General features: G+C 36.9%; 1 protein-coding gene across 2 annotated transcripts in view; it reads left to right on the top strand.

The window, feature by feature from the left end:
• Window positions 1-19,869, top strand: part of LOC121414405 (TGF-beta-activated kinase 1 and MAP3K7-binding protein 2-like) — a 37,585-nt gene extending 17,716 nt beyond the window's left edge. The window contains exons 1-7 of one of the 2 annotated variants that reach the window (XM_041607569.1): window positions 601-833; window positions 5,898-5,988; window positions 7,134-8,187; window positions 13,034-13,182; window positions 14,109-14,202; window positions 14,895-14,987; window positions 18,011-19,869. In XM_041607569.1, coding sequence (XP_041463503.1) covers window positions 5,899-5,988; window positions 7,134-8,187; window positions 13,034-13,182; window positions 14,109-14,202; window positions 14,895-14,987; window positions 18,011-18,144 — 1,614 coding nt within the window. In that variant the 5' untranslated portion in view covers window positions 601-833; window position 5,898 and the 3' untranslated portion in view covers window positions 18,145-19,869. Of the gene's footprint in view, window positions 1-600; window positions 834-5,897; window positions 5,989-7,133; window positions 8,188-13,033; window positions 13,183-14,108; window positions 14,203-14,894; window positions 14,988-18,010 lie in introns of those variants that run through there. The other variant, XM_041607568.1, reaches the window with a different exon arrangement.
• The last annotated feature ends 357 nt before the right edge of the window (window positions 19,870-20,226 follow it).

The raw sequence follows: 20,226 nt of genomic DNA, 5'->3' as shown, positions 1-20,226 counted from the left end.
TCTATAAAAATTACCTGGGTTTTTGTGTGCATGCGTGTGTGAGGGTGTACAGTACATGTTTATGTGTTTGCATTTATATCTGCTGATAAAGTTTGTTAATTTTGTTAGTTTCCTGTTTCTAATTGTAAATTTTGTCAATGCTCTTGTTTTTCGGGGCCATTCTCTACAAGCAGTTTGCTTTTTTTTATGGTCCTAGCCCTATTTTGTATTATTTATTGCATAATTATGTACACTGTACATATTTTTATGGTTGATTGAATTGAAAGAATACCGGTGTAAAAGGCCTGTATAAATCTGATATGAAAGGGGATACTCTGTCTTGCTGATTTTTTTAAATACTAGATTGAACACTAAAAGGCTTAAAATATTTATGGCTTGTGTGATCATGAGTCACATTATTATCTCACGTGATGATGCTACGTACATGTATGTATTAAGCATGTAGATAATCCGTTATCATAGTCATGTGTGTATAGTCCTAGTACTTTAGTAGCCTTGTCATTTTATACACGTTGGCATTACTACAGCTGCGTGCAACAGTTTTGTGTGTGTATTCGCTTTGGTGTACAAACAGTATGTGTGTGTGTGTGTGTAAGAGTTCACAAGGGGAATCCCCTCATTCAGAGTTGAATTGTACAATGAATGTACATACATTTGCTTATTGTATACAAGTATTTCACATTTTATTCGTGAGAGGCAACTGGGAAGTGTTTGAGTACAAATACTCACAAAACAACTGATCGTGGAAATTATAGTGAAAACTTAAACTGATCACTTGGTGTCAGAAGTAATCTAGACTTCGTTGTGCTGTAGGCCTATTGACGGTGGTAATGGTAAGTTGTACAAATTTTACAGGCAGTGGGTCTAGTCAATTTTTAGTACACAATCACATACTAGTATTACTACTAAGTACGCACTAAAAACTGCCATTTTCTCTATAGATCGTCAGGACAGGCCTACATGTAGATGTATGTGTAGCGTGCATATAGGTACATTGTAATTAGTCTCCATACTTGTAGAAAGGATGTGTTCAGTTTATATGCATCGACTTGACATTTTTTTTCAATGTACATTTTTAGTTCTTATAACAGAAATCAACATTTTTGTATTACCAATGTCTGCAGTGTCCACTTGAATTGGTAATCTAAAATATTTACCATCTCGTGCTATGTCATAATTACTATACATGTACATTTAGACCTACATGTACATATGCACGCATACAATTATGCCTCCTTGGTGGTGTTTCATAAAGCCGTTCGTAAAGTTATGCACAACTTAGACTGGAACATGTTCTTATACATAAGTCAGCTACATAGGGATATATCATATAGCACACAAAAGGGTCACCAGTCATTCTTAAAGTCATTTGTAACTTATGAACAGCTTTATGAAACGGGGCCCCTGGTTCATATTGTACTTGCCTCATACATGTATGTGAGGATTCTTTCTTTTTCTTTTTGAAAATTTTAAAATAACATGAATTTTGAAATTTAGTTTGTAATCTATTAAAGTCCATGAATATTATGATTCATCCAGTAAACTTAAAAATATCAATCAGCTATTAATCTTTTATTACTGGAAATTTGTGAAAATTGCAAAGTTGAAACTCAACTCTTTGTATGTACATGTAGTTGCAATGTTTCACCAACCACTGTTGGCTTCATCAGGTTAATGAAACACCAGCATGCATATTCAGTATCAAAGATTAATAATTGATTGATATTTATAATCTAAATAAGGTTTGCAAACACCAACAATTTTCTATTTTCATATCCATACATGTATATTACATCTACATGTATGTAGGCCTATGTATTTATTTCTTATTTTGACTGTCAACAGATTTTACCTTGATGTACATGTACATGTAGTCATGTTTTTTTTTCTTTCAAAGCATCAACAATATCATGGAACTCTTTATTAGATCACAAAGCATAGAAAGCTACATGTACAGTATGTTAATGTATTATTAATTTTTAGATGAATGAGTACTGAGTTGCAGTAGGCTATTTAATCGTCACTATAATGTGTATACATAGGATCACATGTACATGTACATTCATAACACATACAAGCTCCACTTTTGCACAGAACATTGGGTGATTTTAAGTCCGGTGAACTTCAGCGTTAATGTTGGTGTCCCGGGGGGGGGGGGGGGACCACTTCCATTCACGAGTGGATACCATGCGCGACCATGAGGTCTCGAAAAGCACCCTAAACACGTAATTTCCATATTCTGAAAATGCACCCCTTAACAAGTATTGGCATGTGAGACCCTACCCTTAACAAGTATTGGAAACAAAACGATACTCTTGGCAAACTTCCCTGAAATGAACCCCTAAACAAATAGGAATGTTTTATTGTTACGGGTCCTTCGGTCGTCGGCTTTACCTTATTTGGTTTAGTACGACCCCATCTTTTACACCTCGCGCAAATCGGACTCTAAACACGTAGTGCTGGGGCAAAAAGGACATCCTTTATAAAACATTTTAATTTTGTTTTATCATCTCCTCAAATAAGACCCTAAACACGTAATTTTCCTAGTGAAATAGATACCCTTTTTTCATTATTTTTGTGTTTTTGACACCCTTATCACGTTACGTACGTAACGTGCCCTATCGTGAAAAAGACATCCTTTTTACGTGTTTTTTTGGTCGCGCATGGTATCCACTCGTCAATGTAAGTGCCCCCCGGGATGTACATGTATGTTAATGTATTATCAATTTTTAGATGAATGAGCACTGAGTTGCAGTAGGCTATTTAATCGTCACTATAATGTGTATAGGATCACATGTACTTGTACATTCATAACACATACAGGCTCCACTTTTGCACAGAACATTGGGTGATTTTAAGTCCGGTGAACTTCAGCGTTAATGTTGGTGTTCATACATGTAGGGGAAGGCGGGGTAAGTTGAGCATAGGGGCAAGTTGAGCCACCAGCCCTAGGCCAATTATGAATGAGTCAGACATTGTGGTGGTGTCATGTATTGATGACCCATAGCATAACCCCTAACCCCACCACATTGTTTCCAACTTTGAAACAAAAAGTAGTTTTTTAGAGGGAAAAATGTGAATTTCAGCCAAAAAAGTAAAAAAGAGTGTGAAATAGATAAGTGCTTTATAAACACACACGTCTTTAGATATAATAAAGACATGATAACAACATTATTAGTCCAGGTATAGATCTTCATTCTTGTCATAGTCTTTTATATGATGGATGCATAATAAATGTGTGGATACAAAATTATCGCACTAAGTTCGGACTGGGGTAAGTTGAGCCAAACAGCATGGGGCAAGTTGAGCCATAGTAATTCCTATGGTAATGTATCTTAAAAAACAAACAAACCATAAAAATCGATTGAAATGCAGGCTGAAAGGAGCAAATTTACATGACTGCTCTTTTCCTTTTACAGGATGTTAGTATTTATAGAGAATTAGCAAGTGAAAAGACTTTAAACAAAAAATTGACATGCTGGTTCTCCCCCATACATTTTGTACATAGTTTTTGTGGCTCAACTTACCCCAGAAGGTGGCTCAAACTTACCCCATATATGGGGCAAGTTGTGCCATTTGACATCGGTTTTTTCAAAGGTCACGATGACTTTCAGTGTTGGGGTAGAAATTTATATATAGGTGGAAAATATTTCAGAAGAATGAAATTTCAAAGCAAGGTACTTATTTCGACAAGATTATTAATCATATCAATTCTAACATGCAAAAAGCAAAAACTGTCACAACTTACCCCGCCTTCCCCTACATGTAGTGTTGGAATTTGGATTGCTTCCCCCTTGCTCCAAAACCTATTCTGAGTTTGTAAAACTGATCCAGATCACATCATTGACATCTCAACAACCAGTAAGTGACTTTTCAGGACTATCTTCATTCTATGTTTGGTGTTATACTCATGTAAAAATTGACCAAACACCAACACCATAAGATCAACACCGAACTTGAAATCACCCATTGTCTATTGCAGAATACACGTACATGTAATTGAAGAAATGATTAAATGAAAACATAAAAATTTGATACCATTGTGTAATTTGATTTTTTAATATTTTTTTAAAGCAAAATATGACGCCAAACATGCTACATGTATTGGTAACCAAGGTACAAATTGGTTGGTATGCAAATGATACCCTTCAAGTAATTTGTATGATGACCCATTCTGGGGGAGGGGAGGGGGTGTTTCACAAAGATTTATGTTTGACTAACAGTTGCATTTAAATGTCTAGTTGCGTGCGTTTTAAAAGGTATGCCATATGATGCCAATTGTCAGATCATGTAAATGCGCACTTCTGCGTAATTTGTCAATAGGATTGTGCGTTACATATCGTGAGCGCGTCTGCATTTCAGTGCGACTCGAAGTCATATTTTGAACTTTGTGAAACACCCCCTTGACTCAATTTGACATACTTACTACATGTTCATCTACAGTATGTATTTCTATGTAGCGCATAGGCTACTGTACATTTGCAATAATAGACATGTTTCGTGCCATAGGCCTACATGTACATTTATATAGTACTCATTTGAAGTAACAGTGCTCAGAGGCGTGAGCTTCTGTACATGTATTTACATTACATTACATTAATGTACATAAGTGTACATTACTTGTTGCCAGGATTGAGGCATGTGTGTACTTGTGTATGTACCGTAGTTTCACTTCCAAGCCTGACAACATGTACTGTACACAGGTACATGTATGTGCAGCAATGTGTTGTGTATGAATTATTTGTCTTGTGTTGCCTTCACATCTGATGATGATTGTTCATAATGGATATTAATTACTCGTAATTTAGATGGATTAAGTGATTTGCTGACTGTGTCTCTTCATTGTCTTGTTGTATAGTTTTTGTTCCAATATTTTCTTTTGTTTGTTTTCATACAGGTATCTTTCAAAAAATGTGAAGTGTTATAAATAATTGAATACCGGTAGATAATATCATCGCATTGAATGAATGAATTGATAGAAAAAAAGATTAAAACTTCATTGTAAATGTACATGGAATTTGACATTATTCAGATACATGTATTTACTAGGGTTGGGAATTACTTGTCAATTTAATTGGTTAAATTCAGTTTAAGAAGTAGTAGCTACCATCTACATAAATTGTTTTGATGATATTGATGAGATTTTTACTCGCACTATTCATCTGGGCACTTGACAAGCACAACAAGTACGATAATATGCCAATGGCAGTCTGTACTTTACAGGAAGAAGAAGAATTGTTTTTGCCTTTTCTGTAATTGTGCGGTTAGAGATTGAGTGAAATGTGTAAATTGATAGAGACTTTTGATCTGGGGTCCGTTGCAGAAAGAGTTGCGTTTAAACGCAAGTCAAAATATCATTCGCAAGTCCCAAATGCACGCTGTTGATTGGTTGAAATTCAAGTTGCGCATGATTTTTAGAGTTGCAACTCTTTCTGCAATGGGCCCCTGGTAAACAAGAATGTGGTGATGTACAGCAGGTGTACATGTGCATTGGCGGCGGAAGCCAAAAATTTTAGGAGTTAAGGTTCTCAACCAAAACATTTTAGGGACGTAGGAAAATAAATTGACAAGCAAAAAAAAAAAAAAAAAGGTCTATGTACATGTGTGTCAACGCGTCACCTCCCCATGTCGACCCGCTTTACATATCGTCAACATGATGTACAGTAAACTTGAATCGGGTGCACCAGCAACAGGTTGTGAGTGAATGTGTTTTCAAGTTGGTCGGTAAATGAGGAATCGATGTTCACACGTGCGCATTGTGGAAAAAATATGTCTTAGCAGGGTGACCACGATGTCAACATGCAAATTGAGAAGTATGAGGATGCTAGAGCTGTATTGACATTTTTGTCTTTGGCTGGTAGTAATGATTATTCTGTTTTCATTTATTCTTTTTGCAGTATGGCTCTAGTAGAGGAAGGTGTAAGGCAACGATTACGACAACGCTTTTCACATCTCCCTGATCCAGTCTTTGATGAATGCCTCAGAACTGTGAGTACACACCCGAAACACAAAGCTATAAGCAATGATCGTAGAACATTTTTCTACGATCGATTCCATTGGCTACAATGTACGATCATTTGTAGATATCAAGCTTACGACTAATCGCTAACCTTTGTGTTATGGGACGTAGGTGCTTACATAGCCCTGTTTTACAAAGAGTTACGATTGATCCGATCCATCGCACCAAGGCCAGGTGCCTACAGAGTCTCGTTTTTTACAAAGAGTTATGATTGATCAGATCAACCTCGAGTATATGGATATTCATCTATCATATTTTTGTCCTGAAGAAATTTGCAAAATGTCCATTTTAAGCAGAGAAGCACGCTTCTCTTCTTAAAAAAAAAGTTTTAAGAAAGCGATGGATGTATGAAAATATGTCATATCTAGAATGTATTTTGAACAAACATGCACTTTATAGGTTGACATTGCTGGCTTTTCATAGTTGTGGTTGATTGGATCCATTTCAACTCTTTGGAAGACGGGACCAGGTGTCACAAAGCTGTTTATTAAGTTATGCACAAATTTACAAATGAATAGACTATGGCAAACCAAGTGTGTGTCTAATTAATGTGTTGCAAGAAAGTTGCAATTGATGCAAACATTATTTGGGTCCCCAAATCAAATCATCTGCTTCGTGCAACAAGAAATGTTAACCGATTCCCTACATGTAGTGCTACAGCTATAATTGATTATCAATTGTTATTTATCACAAGTATTTTCTTGCAAACTTCACCTATTTAAAGCGCATGCGGAATGAAGATGAAATATGGAGATTTGAATGTTGACTTTCCTTATTTAAGCACATTTTAAATGCATGCAGTGCCGTGCTCTGCCTACTTAAGATGACAAGAGGCTTTGATGCTCTTCTTGATTAAAAAAAAGACAAATTGTATATTTGATGTGGATGTTCTCATGATAATAGAGCAGTAATTGGAGAAGTTGAATTATGCCTCTAAATTATTTCAAGACTTTGACTACTCAATTCTGAAATTACCATGAGATATGTATAGGGATTGATAATGGTTCATATTTTACAAATTAATTTCATGAATCCATAGTCTGCAACAAATTCCATATAGCATGAGATGAATGTGGTTTTCCTTATTTAAAATGGTTTTATTCTTTTTGTTCAGAATCCAACCAACCTTAACCTGTGTATCACTCAGCTGAAAGAGAGAAGCCAGGCTCAGGAACGGAGAGACCCCATGTGTGCTGTGACAGCCGGAATGGATCCGGCGCAACACTACACACAACAAGCACCACCACAGCACCGACAGCACCACCAACCGCACCTACAACCACAAGAAGAGGCCTCGCAGGACGGCCGATTAAACAGCGACGGCTGGTTTGAGCTCACCTGGCCTCCAACCATGAACGCGGGAGGAGACAACGTAGACCCGCCACCCACCAGGACGTCGGAAGCGAACGAACCGACCAGTGGCTGGCAGGGGTATAGAGATTTATACAGTTACCGACCGCCTCTTCAGGTCTCAAAAATATCTGTGAACTTACAGGACTCTGGACAAAGAGCTAAAAGTCCCGGCCCAGTCCAACCTACAACGTCCCCTTCACAGCCTAGCAGAACTTATGATGCGGGGAATGGCAGTAGAACGCCGGGCACCCCAGACAGTATCGGACTCGAATCGAGTATAACCTTGCCGAGTATATCGCCCCCTCTTGTAGACAGGACTCCGTCGCCATCTGTTAACCCGTTCTTCCCGCCCATCGATCCTCATGCTTTACGTGCCTCACAACAATCAAACGGACGGTCATCCCCTGCAGCAGGGTATCAGTATCCGAGAAGTGCCTCGCCAAGGCACGTCCCAGTCAGTCAGAACACCAGTACTGCGCCTTCCCATTACAACTCACCGGCAGCACCGATGCCCATTGTGGGGCAACCCAACGTGGCGACGTCACATCCTGTCGCTCCGCACCAGCGCAATACCCCAGAGCCCAGACAGGACGTGAGGAGGAAAACCTCGCAGCCGGAGCGTTGGGCGGAGGTGTACTCACCCCGCCCCGAAAGCGGCGTTGAAGGTGGGGTTGGTGTTCATGGCGCTGCGAGACACAGGACACAAGTGCAACAGTCGTACCCAACCTCTTCCCAGAGACCAGCAACCAAAGGGCCGGAGAGCATGGAGCACAGACATAGAATGGGGAGTCAAGAAGAAATTAGATATAACCAAGGTATGTCTGACAATCTACAAGCTATGATGAGATAAGATCTTTGCATGCCAAATTAGTTATGATGAAATAATAATAATATGAGCTATTTTAATATTTTCTTTGATCTTGCTCTCCTTGTCACCTTGAACCTTGAAGAGTAATCCCTTTCAGCACCTTCAAAGCTATCCCGCGATGAAAACATTCTGTGTTTCAATGCGAGGTGCCATGGTGAAGTAATTTGAAATTTCACTTATAAGTGAGTGTGCACCATGCAAGTAAAAATTCCCACTTGGCTTTCAAGAGTCACACAATCGATGCTAGTAATTTATTTTCATAGATAAAGTATTAATTAGTATTATAGCCATTTATTAGCTTTATCTCCAGGGATGACAGAGAAAAATGATTATCGCACTGATCATATTTTGAGGGCAAGGTCAATTTTCTTTGGAGCATACTCCTATTACAGCAGAGATGGGAAAAGTACACAACAAATTTCGTAGGCATATGAGAGGGGCTTTGATTGCAGTCAAATAAGCAGCTCTGGCCTTGGTCTGAGATGGCCTTATTTACTTGAGCCAGGGTGCTACATAAGCACTTTCCCGATTGCCCGGGGCAAGTAAAAGTTAGAGTCTTTTGAAGTAAAGACCAAAACTACTTGCCCAAATTGGGCAAGAAAAATTCTCACAGTAGAATGACCAACTTTCTTTTGAAAAGGTAAAAGTTTTTTCAAGGATTTTTCGGTCAAGTGAAATAGATATTTGGACAAGTATATTTAAACAATTTTAAAGATTTACTTGCCCGACTGGGCAAGTGCTTCTAAAAAGTTATATAGCACCTTGCTTGAGCTATGGATTGTGATGTATTTTTAGGGCAACAATATCTTCATACATTTAGACTTCACAGCAGTTCATTCTGCATTTGCTTTTTTTGTGATTGCAGCTTCTTTCGGTGCTTTTTAAGTGGAATGCTTACATGTGCTTACTTTCCATACATGTACATGTATGTGTCTACAGCTCATGGTATTAAGATATGAACCAGGGGAATATCCCCAAAATGGGAAATTCCCTTGTCTGACTATCAAGGATGTTATTGATGTAATTTACATAGCAGACAGTGCTTAATCTAGGTTAAGAATAAAGAGGAAGGGGGGGGGGGGGGAGGGTTGACATTGAAGCAAGAATGCTAAGTGTGTGGAGAATCAAACAAACCTTGTATCTGTTGTCAATTACGTGGTCGTAACTAAATATTGTAATATGACAGTCAATTAATGTATTATTACAGCTTCATGTGGTTTTATACAAGTGGTGTTTTTCCACCACCTACGAGTTTCTATAATGACATTGGTAGCAGACATGCAGGAAGTTCAGAGGAAAGTCCCTAAAGAGTAGACTAATTTAGAAATCCAATCTTTTTATGTTGTTTACAGTAGTAGCATAAAGAAACAGTTTTATATCAGTTCAAAGGGGGAATTTCATTCAAGATAGCGCAAAGGTTTCAAAGACTCTACATGTCTGAAATCTTGTAAAGTATTCAAGTTTTCCATGACGGCGGTAACAGTTGTATACCATTTCATAGGGAAAATTTTATTCAAGATTGCGCAAAGCTTTGAAAGGCTCTATGATTACAATGGAAAATTTTGCACAACAGGAGTGTTGGATACAGAGTTTAGAAGCAGATTCCCCCATAGGGAATTTCCATGGCATTGGGAGCATGAAAAGGGAAGTCCCTGTTATTAATATGGTAGCAATAAAAGTACAAATTAAAAGAAAAAGAAATCTTTTTGACATTGCTGTCTAGAAATAAATTCAAGATTATAAATACTTGTTTTCTTCAAATAATTGACAATTGAACTGCACTCCTATGATCACAATGTTCCATGTTTATTCGTACAGTCTTACAATGTATTTCCCAGGTATACCAAAAAAAAAACCTAGGGATTCTTCCCTGGAACTTATCAATACAAATGTTCCTCAGAGAAATGCCCCCAAAATGCTTCTTGTCCATTTGAGACAATTTTTTTAATTTCCTCATTTTATGAGGAAGTATTATTTCCCCCTTATTCTACATTTGATATCATCACTGGAAAAGAAGTTAAAAAGTCATGATTTTTTTTATTTTACTGGGCCATTTTTAGAAGCTTCTCTACTCAATTTTTATTTCACTGGAAATGTCAATATTTCTTCACTTGTTCTCATCCCCCCTCTTTTTGAAAATTCAATTTAATTCGTATTTATTTTTCAGTCATAAAAATAAATAAACAAAGTATCAACATATAAACAGATAAGATAGATGAACCGAATATACAATAAAATCCAGTTAAACAAGAGTGAGGGCAGTGGCAAGAAAGGACAAGCCTTATAAACGCCAACCCAAGATACAATAATGAAATAAATTGAAATAACACAATTAAAGAATTAGGAAAACAAAATACCGTACAGGACCTAGACAAAAACAAAAATATGATACATGAGCCTACAGTATTAATGCAAATTAAGATGATAATGATGCAGTAAAAAAATTTATATTTCTTTTTGAAAACATTTAGAGATTTACTGTTACAAATTTGGCAAAGGATCGGAATTCCAAATAACAGGACCCTGATAAAATATTGATTGTTTATACAAAGAGGTTTTAAAAAATGGCAAGTGAAAGTTTGATGCATTCCTAGTTGTATGCATGTGTATGGAACTATTTGTACAGAAATGTTGCAACAGTGTGCTAAAACATAATTCTGGCAAGAGTACATGAAAATTGCAATGTTGAACTTAAATGTAACATGTAGATTACTGATGGAAAAAATTGGAAAGTGGTCACTTACATTGGACAGCATGAGACCAGATAAAATGATGTTATCATCATCATCGTCTGTTATTATGTTATCTGAAACAGATCGTCCTGTCACACGAGTGGTTTTAAAAATTAATGGATGTAAAGAGTATGACAGAACAGTGTCAATAAATGTATTTACATAGTCAACTTTATTAAAACTTAACAAATCTATATTAAAATCGCCCAACAAATAATGTTTTCTTTTCGTTGCACAACGTTTCAAGTATTGTTTTAAGTGAATTTAAAAACATATCAACAGATTGTCCAGGTGACCTGTAGACTGTAACAAGAACAAATACATTATTACATATTCACTTCAATGCATATTGCTTCTTTTACACTTACATGTACATGTAAGTCTGGTCGACTTTTATATTCAATGTCATTTCTAATATAAAAAACCTACACCACCTTTGCACGTTCTCCCTTGACCAATAAAAGTATAACCATTAAAATTGTATATTGCAGTGAGAGTGTTATCTTGTAACCAGGTTTCAGATAAGCCACTGACTGGGAATTTCAGATCCAAGCAGCTTAAAAATGATATTACATTGTCACAATTTTCCCACTAAACTTCTACAATTAATGTGCATACATGAGAATAAATCTTTTAAAAATAGTATCACTAAAGTTCCGGTTCAAATTCACATTAAAATCATTAGGTGTAAAATATGATTGATTATGAAAGTGATCTTTCCCTTTAAAGATAGCCAGCTTTCGCTTTTGAATGTAAGAATAGATCAGTGGTTTGGATACATAGTTCTAAAAGTAGATTTGTTCTATATGATTGGGTTACATCTAAATATAGGGAGTCATGTAACATGAGACGGTTGTACATTGTATGAGTGGTAGATCCAGAGGAGGGGGGCACGGGAGAGCATAATCAAATTTTTGTCTCGCCTGCATAGCAGAGTGAGACTACAGGCGCCGTTTTTCCAAAAACAGCGGCGTCAACATCAAATCTTAACCGAAGGTTAAGTTTTTGAAATGACAGCATAACTTAGAAAATGTATGGACCTAGTTCATGAAACTTGGACAGAAGGTAATTCAAGTATTGCTGAACATCCTGCCTGAGTTTCAGGTCAAAAGTCAAAGATCATTTAGGGTCAATGAACTTTGGCCAAGATGGGGGTATTTGTTGAATTACCATAAACTTAGAAAGTTTATTATGGATCTGTTTCATAAAAATGGACTTAAGAATATGATTAATGACTAACGTTACTTACGTTCCTCAACTTCTAATCTTTTAGAAGAAATCACAAAGGGAACAAGCCTTTGCTCATGTACATGTAGGGTCGACCCTGTGGAATTTGAAAACCCAGACTTTAGCGACCACCTTCAGGGACAACCTGGGGCTCGCAACACAAAGCTTGGCAATGATCGTATAACATATTCCTACGATTGATTGCATAGACTACAATGTACAATCAATCGTGAAAATCAAGCGTACGATTAATCGTTAACCTTTGTGTTACGTGACCCTGGAGATAATGTAGCTGTAAGCTTTTTTGTCAGACTACCATTTAATATATATTCATTCTGTAAACTTGCTATGAAGTTGTTTTCTTTCTATAATTTGCTCTGAAGCAGCTTGAGCATCTATTCTTTTTCGCCCTTTTCTCTCTGTTTCCCTTCCACCATCAATTTCTTCTCTTCTCTCTCTCTCTTTGCTTCTCTTCTCTCCCACTATTTCTATTCCTTTCTGCTTTCCATTTCATTTCCTGTATCCACTCATATTTACATACATGTACTTTGAATATTTTCCAGTTTTTTTATTGATCAGTGAGTATTGATTTAAATTTATTTATGAAATACTTTGTTACATATATGTCTATATTGAAATTTGTTTGTAGTACTATAAGTTATTTTTTAACCTTGTTATTGATGATTTTGTTTGAAATGTAAACTTCTGCAATTTGGCTTTGACTGCAAAGAAAGGATTTTTAATAAACCATTTTGAATTGAATTGAATATTCTAATTAGGAAATCGCATTATAAATCTGTTATTCATATTTTCATAACACTTGCTTTGCTACAGCTCTGATCATGCACCAGAGCGCAAGGAAAGAGAGACTAAGAAAGGACTTAGACGAGGAGCAGACGAAACTAGAGAGAATGAGAGCAGAGATCAGGAGTATGGAGCAGGACCTCAATACAAAGCGATCTCACCGATCTCACTTCCCATCGGTAAGTCTTGATACTATGTCCCCAGTTCTGTCTTCTAAGGCACGGCGCACACTTCACGATCCGACTTAGGGTGCAAATTTTGAACAAATCGCACTTTGCATTAAATTTGACAGTTCTCAAGAAGTAATATTGGCAGTGACATACATGTATTTCGTAAGCATCTATAAATATTGAGAATGATGTGTAACGATTTCATCCATTGCAGTTTCATAATTTTCATCAGACGTTCAAAAATGTTCTTTGAAATTTGCTGTCACTTTATATATAAAACAACTGAAGACGCAGTTTTTGATCAAATCACATTATGCATTAAATTTGACAGTTCTCAAGAAGTAATATTGGCAGTGACATACATGTATTTTGTAAGCATCTATGAATAACTGATGAATGATGTGTAACAATTCCATCCATTGCAGTTTCCTAATTTTCGTCAGACGTTCAAAAATGTTCTTTGAAAATTGCTGTCACTTTCTACAGAAACTGAAGAATCAAGTTTGTGATTTCCTCCGCCTCAGTATTTCAATTTTCATCGGATGAGCTGTCACGTAATGTGTAAAATCTAAAAGAACACACTTCAAGAATGGAGTTGAGAGTTCAAATAAACAAATGTTTTTTTCCCCAGACCATATTTGTTGGTTCCTTGACATTTACTCCGGCGACAATTGCTCCGATGGAAAATCTGCACATTAAACCAAACATAAAACCTAACCTCCAAAACTAAATAGACCATAACCCTAATCTTCACATTATTCCGAACCAAAAACTCTATTACAATCCTAATTCTAACCCTATGCCCTCTGAGATATAAAGACCAGAGTGGTTGTCGCAGGAGCAAATGTCGTGTCACCTATTTGTTATCCCTCTTAGGATTTCTTTAATATTGTGACGTTTAAATGGATTTTCCATTGATTTTCATATCTCCACAGAATGAAGAACTGAGCAAGATGAGGGAGGAGAAGAGACAACTCCAGATTGATATAGAGTGTATGAACAAAGAGATTGATATGTTTAAGAAGCAAGGTGAGTTCTCTACTACCATTCACCATTACAAATCCTTCTATGATACACACTTCATTAAGGGAAGGCTATCTTAGATATAAGCTTCTTTGAATTAAACCATTGAATATAAGGAAAAGATTTTTGAAAGTTCAGGCAAAATGGATTAAAATACAAATAAAAATTTGTGTACAGTCTAATAGAATGTGGCTTGTACATAGAAAGGAAAATATTGTTGATCTATCGAGTTATTTTAAATTAGAGAGTCAAAAGGGGCCTAAGCTTTTGATCCTGGCAGAATCTTTGTTGGAGGCAAAATCTTCTTAGGAGTTATTTTAAAGACAGAATTTATTCTTTTCATTTGTCTCTAGTGGTACAGCACACATTGCTTCTCTGTGATAAATGGCAACTGTGAAAAATAGAGATAATAATAGGCATCCTGGAAGGGATTTGAACCCACGACCTCTGGATTACTAAACCAGTTTCGAGTAAAGAGGCGTGTTGTAAGCATGAAAATGGTAACTTCTGCACATATGATCATCCATTAGTGTGTAAAGGAATGAATTTTTTTCAATGTGAAATTGCGAGGGTCCATTTTCAGATGGCTGCATTAAAGCTCACTAACATTGCCGAGTCGGCTTGTATTGAAATACCTGACCATTTCGGAGGTTAAATGCTTCATATCACAATAAAGGTTTGTGATTTTTCCCCCTTAGGTTTTACCAACCCGCACAGCCAGGAGTATTTCTATGCTAATATTGAACAAGGCCCCACTGGTCCTATACCCCCAGGCCCACCGATAGTCCCTAGTAAGTAGATTTATCATTGTTTTTAATATCATCATCATGGCTATCATGATCATGATCAGCATCATCATTATCACCGTCATCATTATTTGCATTATGGTTATCATCATCATCATTTTCATTATGGTTAAAATTTTCATCATTCTTATCATTATCATCATCATCATCATCATCATCATCATCATCATCATCATCATCATCATCATCATCATCATCATCGTTATCATTATTGCCCTCATCCTAATTGTTATAATCATCATCATCCTCCTAAAATTTGATAGTTACCCGTTTTTGTATCATCACCATAACTATTCGTCATCTGTACCATTGTCGCTGTTGACGTCGTCATCATTTTCATCATTGTCATTTTGGCTGCAGTGTTGTTGACAAAAGACAAAAAAATATGTCTCTACAGTCATGGGCTGTGATATGAATGTTATCTTTGTCCTTCTGAACTGTGACCTAATAATGCTCATTAACAAAATATTTCTGGAAATTCATCCTTGTTAAATAATTGTTTATGAAAATAACGGCATTATCGTGGTTTATGTCACCAGTCCATTCACTGCCGTTTATTTCGTCAACGGTGGTGACTTCTTTCCACTGCCTTGACTTTGTACACAACGAGCGCACACACACAAGAAGAGAGGTGAAGGCCAAAATAACAAATTTTGACAGATTCTCACAGGTTCTCAATCTCCCTTGCGCTTCAGTACTGTATAAATCAACCTGCTAGCATTATCTTGGCTGTGATAATCCTGTACAAAAATGGCTCCTCCAAACTCAAATGAATCATCAAGAATTCAAAACAGATTTAACAGTACTAACAAGTCCCTAAACCCAACCACAGCAGCGGAAACAACTATCGGCTTCAGTACCGTATAAATCAACCTGCTAGCAGTATCTTAGCTGTGATAATCCTGTACAAAAATGGCTCCTCCAATCTCAACAAATGATTCGCTTAAAATACAAAACAGATTTAACCCTATCTAGGCCGGGGTACTTTGGGAGTTCATATGGCCGGGGGGGCCTCCCAGGCCCCCCCCCTAAGATCTCGGCCGTCGACCGCGCGATCGCGCCGAAAATTGGCATGCTGGTTGCCTGGGACATAATCTACAAGATTGTATAGTAATTTTTTTCATGCGAATCGCTATTAAGTGATTATGCTAATTTATGCGTAATTAGTATGCGAAATCATACTTTTTCCTCTAACTCCCTAAATAAAGCTCTAAATGTACTAATTTTTGGTATAGAAACTCTTTGTGGTGTTCTTAGCAAGTGTACATGAAAAAAATTGTGATATCAAATCATTTTCTTATGTATTTTATTGTTTTTTGCAATTTCTTATCTTATGTATTTCTTTGTTTTTTGACCTTTTGTTTTACATTGTTTTTTCAATGAAATTTGTTGGGGACTCTTCTGTGATCATAAAAAGCATAAAATAAATACATTTAGACCAGCAAAACTAAAAATAATCACGCATTAATGAATTTTGGTTGAAAACACAATTTCTATTGACTTTGTACACGAAATCACGTTTTTGAGCAATTTTTGGTCTGACATGCACTTACATAATGTTGCGTAATTTCGGAACCACGTACCCGAGTGACGCAAAATTGGTCTCAAAAGTTGCGCAAGACTTGAAAGTAAAAAGTCAGCGAGGGGCGTGGTCAAAAAATTTCGCGCGGCGAAAATATTGCGTGATTTGTTGAGGGGGGCCTCCGAGCCCCCCCCCCCGGCCTAGATAGGGTTAACAGTACTAACAAGTCTGTGAACCAAATCATAGCAGCTGAAACAACTGTATAAAAAGGTTAAACAAAATCCAAACCTCTATTATTCCATAGTGAATGAAGCACTCTAAGAATTTAAGTACAGGCATTCAGCACTGCTGTACAATTATCTGCCTGATGATGCACGTAGCTTCTCTAACACAATGACAGTGTACATTGCACATAATAAGATTTGTATGCAACTACGCATGTTCATGTAAGTCAATCAAACATGCCATCTAATTCAAGATTTTATATTTGATTATTTGTAAAAATACAGAAACAAGAAACAAACTAACCTCTTTGCCTTCCTTAGTGACATAATCAAAGTCTAAAAATATCAAGGATGCCTTTGCAAGAGGGGAAGCCTGATCTTCACAAACAGCCATGATCATTGTGTCTTCTGTGTGACTGTTGCTATACAAGGCAGAGTACAGTGCATAAGGAAAATGCTAATATACAGAAGTTTGTTACTCATTGTGAGTTTAGAATAAAACGGCCAATTCATTTCTGTGCCAATAATTTTTGGCACTAACAAATTACAGTGCAAACAAATCTAAATTAAAGTGAACAAAAAATGGGAATTCAGATGTACTTGCGTCATGGTCATTGTTATCATCATCATCATCATCAGCAGCAGCAGCAGCAGCAGCATCGTCATCATTGTCATCATCGTCATGGTTATCACCGTCATTATAATTGTCATTATCATTATTTTTATCATCATCATCATCACCGTCATCATCATCATTTATCACCCATCACCACCATCATCATCACCATCATAGTCATCACCATCACAGTCATGATCATCATTGTCATTACTCATCATCATAGTCATTACTGAATTTGCCATCAAGACTGTCATCATACTTTCTTCTTCATCATCATCATCATCATCGGTATCATCAGCATCGTCATCATTGTCATCACAGTCATCATCATCATCATCATCACCATCATCTTGATCATCATCTCTTACATGAATCATCATCATCTTCATGAATGTCACTGGTGGGGGGGGGGGGGGGCGTTGAGGGTGTTGAAACTTTAAGAAATGCATATGTAGGCCTAATATCAATTGATTTGTGAACTCGTATGAACATAAACTCATATTTTCTCTTTTGTATGCACTTGTTCAATTGTTTTCACTGTAATGTTTGGGAAGTATTTTCAGTTATTTTTTTTTTCAAAGTGATTTGTGAATTAGAAATATAATTAGTAACAATAATCATTTCATTTTCTTTTTTTATGAAGTTTCAGATCCAGTGTCACCTCCAGTTCTAGACCCGGACGAGGGCCAGCAGTGGTCCTGTACGCACTGTACCTTCCTCAATCATCCCTTCCTTGATAAGTGTGAATGTTGTGAGATGCCTCGGGATAGTGCCTGAACAACGATCGTCCACAAAGACATCAGATCAAGAGACCCCTAGAACCTCACGGCCAACCAAAGGCATCTCTTGAATAGAATGATATATTATAAGTGGTTCGTTAAGCCCATAAAGACGGAGATTGACAAAGAATAGGAGTCAGGAACCTGCTTGGAGGATCACCCAGCTGTGGTAGCGTGTGAGTGTGATTAATGAGAAAAGTGTGACATCTTGCCAGTGGTGTCGGTATGTGCTGTTTGGGAGATAGTCCGAAGCTTGACGTCCGCAAGGAATCCTGTGAGCTTAGGTGGTGCTGTGAGATAGCTGATATTCTTAGCCATCATTTGCTTGTGAAGAATGAACTGCGGAGGATGTCATCGATGGGAGATGCATTTGCTGCTTTAGAAATGCTACATGAATGCTGCTATCATCAGTCAGTAATAAACTGAAACAACTCTTGCTGTTTGCAAACACAGAAATATCATTTGAAGCTACAAGCAATGCCCATGCCAAATGGAAATTCTCTATTAATGTTCAGATCCTACTGGATGATCCCCAAGCCATCACTTTTAGTTTTAAATGAAGAATGACGAGCGATTGATGACAGTTCTTGATATCAGAATATAGATATGAGGCATGATGGTTTGTTGGTTGTGTAGTTGTTCTCTAAATCAGAACGTTTCGGGTTCAAAACCCAAGTTGATGTGCTAGTGCCTTATGGAAAGGCATTTATGTGTATTACCAAGCCCCTCAGTGAGGACCTCATGAAATGGTATCCCAGGGCAACCATTTCATGAAGAGTGTCAGCACAGACAAGTTGTCATTCCCTCACAGTTTCTTCTCAGTGACATTCTTGGTTTTGATGGGCTGAGAAACACTGGCTATTGTAATTGTTTACCGTTTCCATGGTAACTTAGAGTGAATGACAAGTTTTCTTTGCTGACATTTTTCATAAAATGTCATGATTTCTTTAGCATTCAGGCGGGTGATTCATAAGCTGTTCATAAGTTATGAGTGACTTTACGAATGACTGGTGATCCTTTCTTAGGTGCCATTCGATAACAATGAAAATTTGGTGTGTGTCATTTACCAAAAGAAGGATGATGATTCGTTCATACAGATGCCTGTAATATACAAGCAGCTTTATGGAACACCCACCTGAAAGGTCAGAATTACAAATGATTATTTCTTTATTGATGAGTAGCTTTAATGTGAAAATTTGGCTTTTGATTTCTGTAAAAAAGGGCATGTGGTCCACAATACATACATGCATCCTTCCTTTAAAATCACCATGTAGGATGTCCCCTCTGCGTAGCAAGAAAATTCAGGGATAACTGAAAAAGCCGACTTCAATAAGCCTCTACCAGTGTCTACACTCGATGTAATACAACTCAACATTTTTTTTTATCCAATTTTTTTTTCTGAAACTACTGTGTGGATGAATGACTTTTTTTCACTTTTAATTTAGAATTGTTTTCCTGGAAGCCAAAATTTTCTGTTGTGCCATTGAAAAGGAGCTCCTCTGCTAAATAGTGATCATTTTACCTGTTTGTAAATTTAGTTTGCATGCCATGGTGTCCAAATATGATAAAAGACAGTGAAACAATATTGTACCTTCTTCTTTAACAGTCATTAACGAATGATATTACGGTCCTTTTCAATGTATAACGGCCACCGCACACCTTACGACTGTTCGCGATCCGACTTTGGAACAAATCGCACTTCGCTCATTTTCTGAAAATGTGAATGGAACATAACATTTTTTTGAGGTTAAAATTAATTGAAAGAATACTAATATAATCATTTTGAAAGATTTCAAGCCTGTACTTTGGAGTAAAGGCCAAATTAGTTTCAAATTGTAGCCAATCGTACGACTGCTATGGCGTCATTACGACTAGATGTTAAATTGGCTTTTATTCTAAGAAGGATGACAGCATAGTCACAAATTTGAACATAGGTATTCGTATGATGATTTAGAACATTACACGGTAAGATATTCCAAGTCTCAATATTAGCATCAAATTCAACTACGTTTTATTTCAAAATTGAGTCGCAGACTTATTTCCAAAATTGAGTCGTAAGGTGTGCGGTCGCCTTAACACT

Source organism: Lytechinus variegatus, chromosome 4 (assembly GCF_018143015.1).
Source record: "Lytechinus variegatus isolate NC3 chromosome 4, Lvar_3.0, whole genome shotgun sequence".
NCBI classification, from domain to species: domain Eukaryota; kingdom Metazoa; phylum Echinodermata; class Echinoidea; order Temnopleuroida; family Toxopneustidae; genus Lytechinus; species Lytechinus variegatus.
This window is presented reverse-complemented; position numbering and strand designations above follow the sequence as displayed.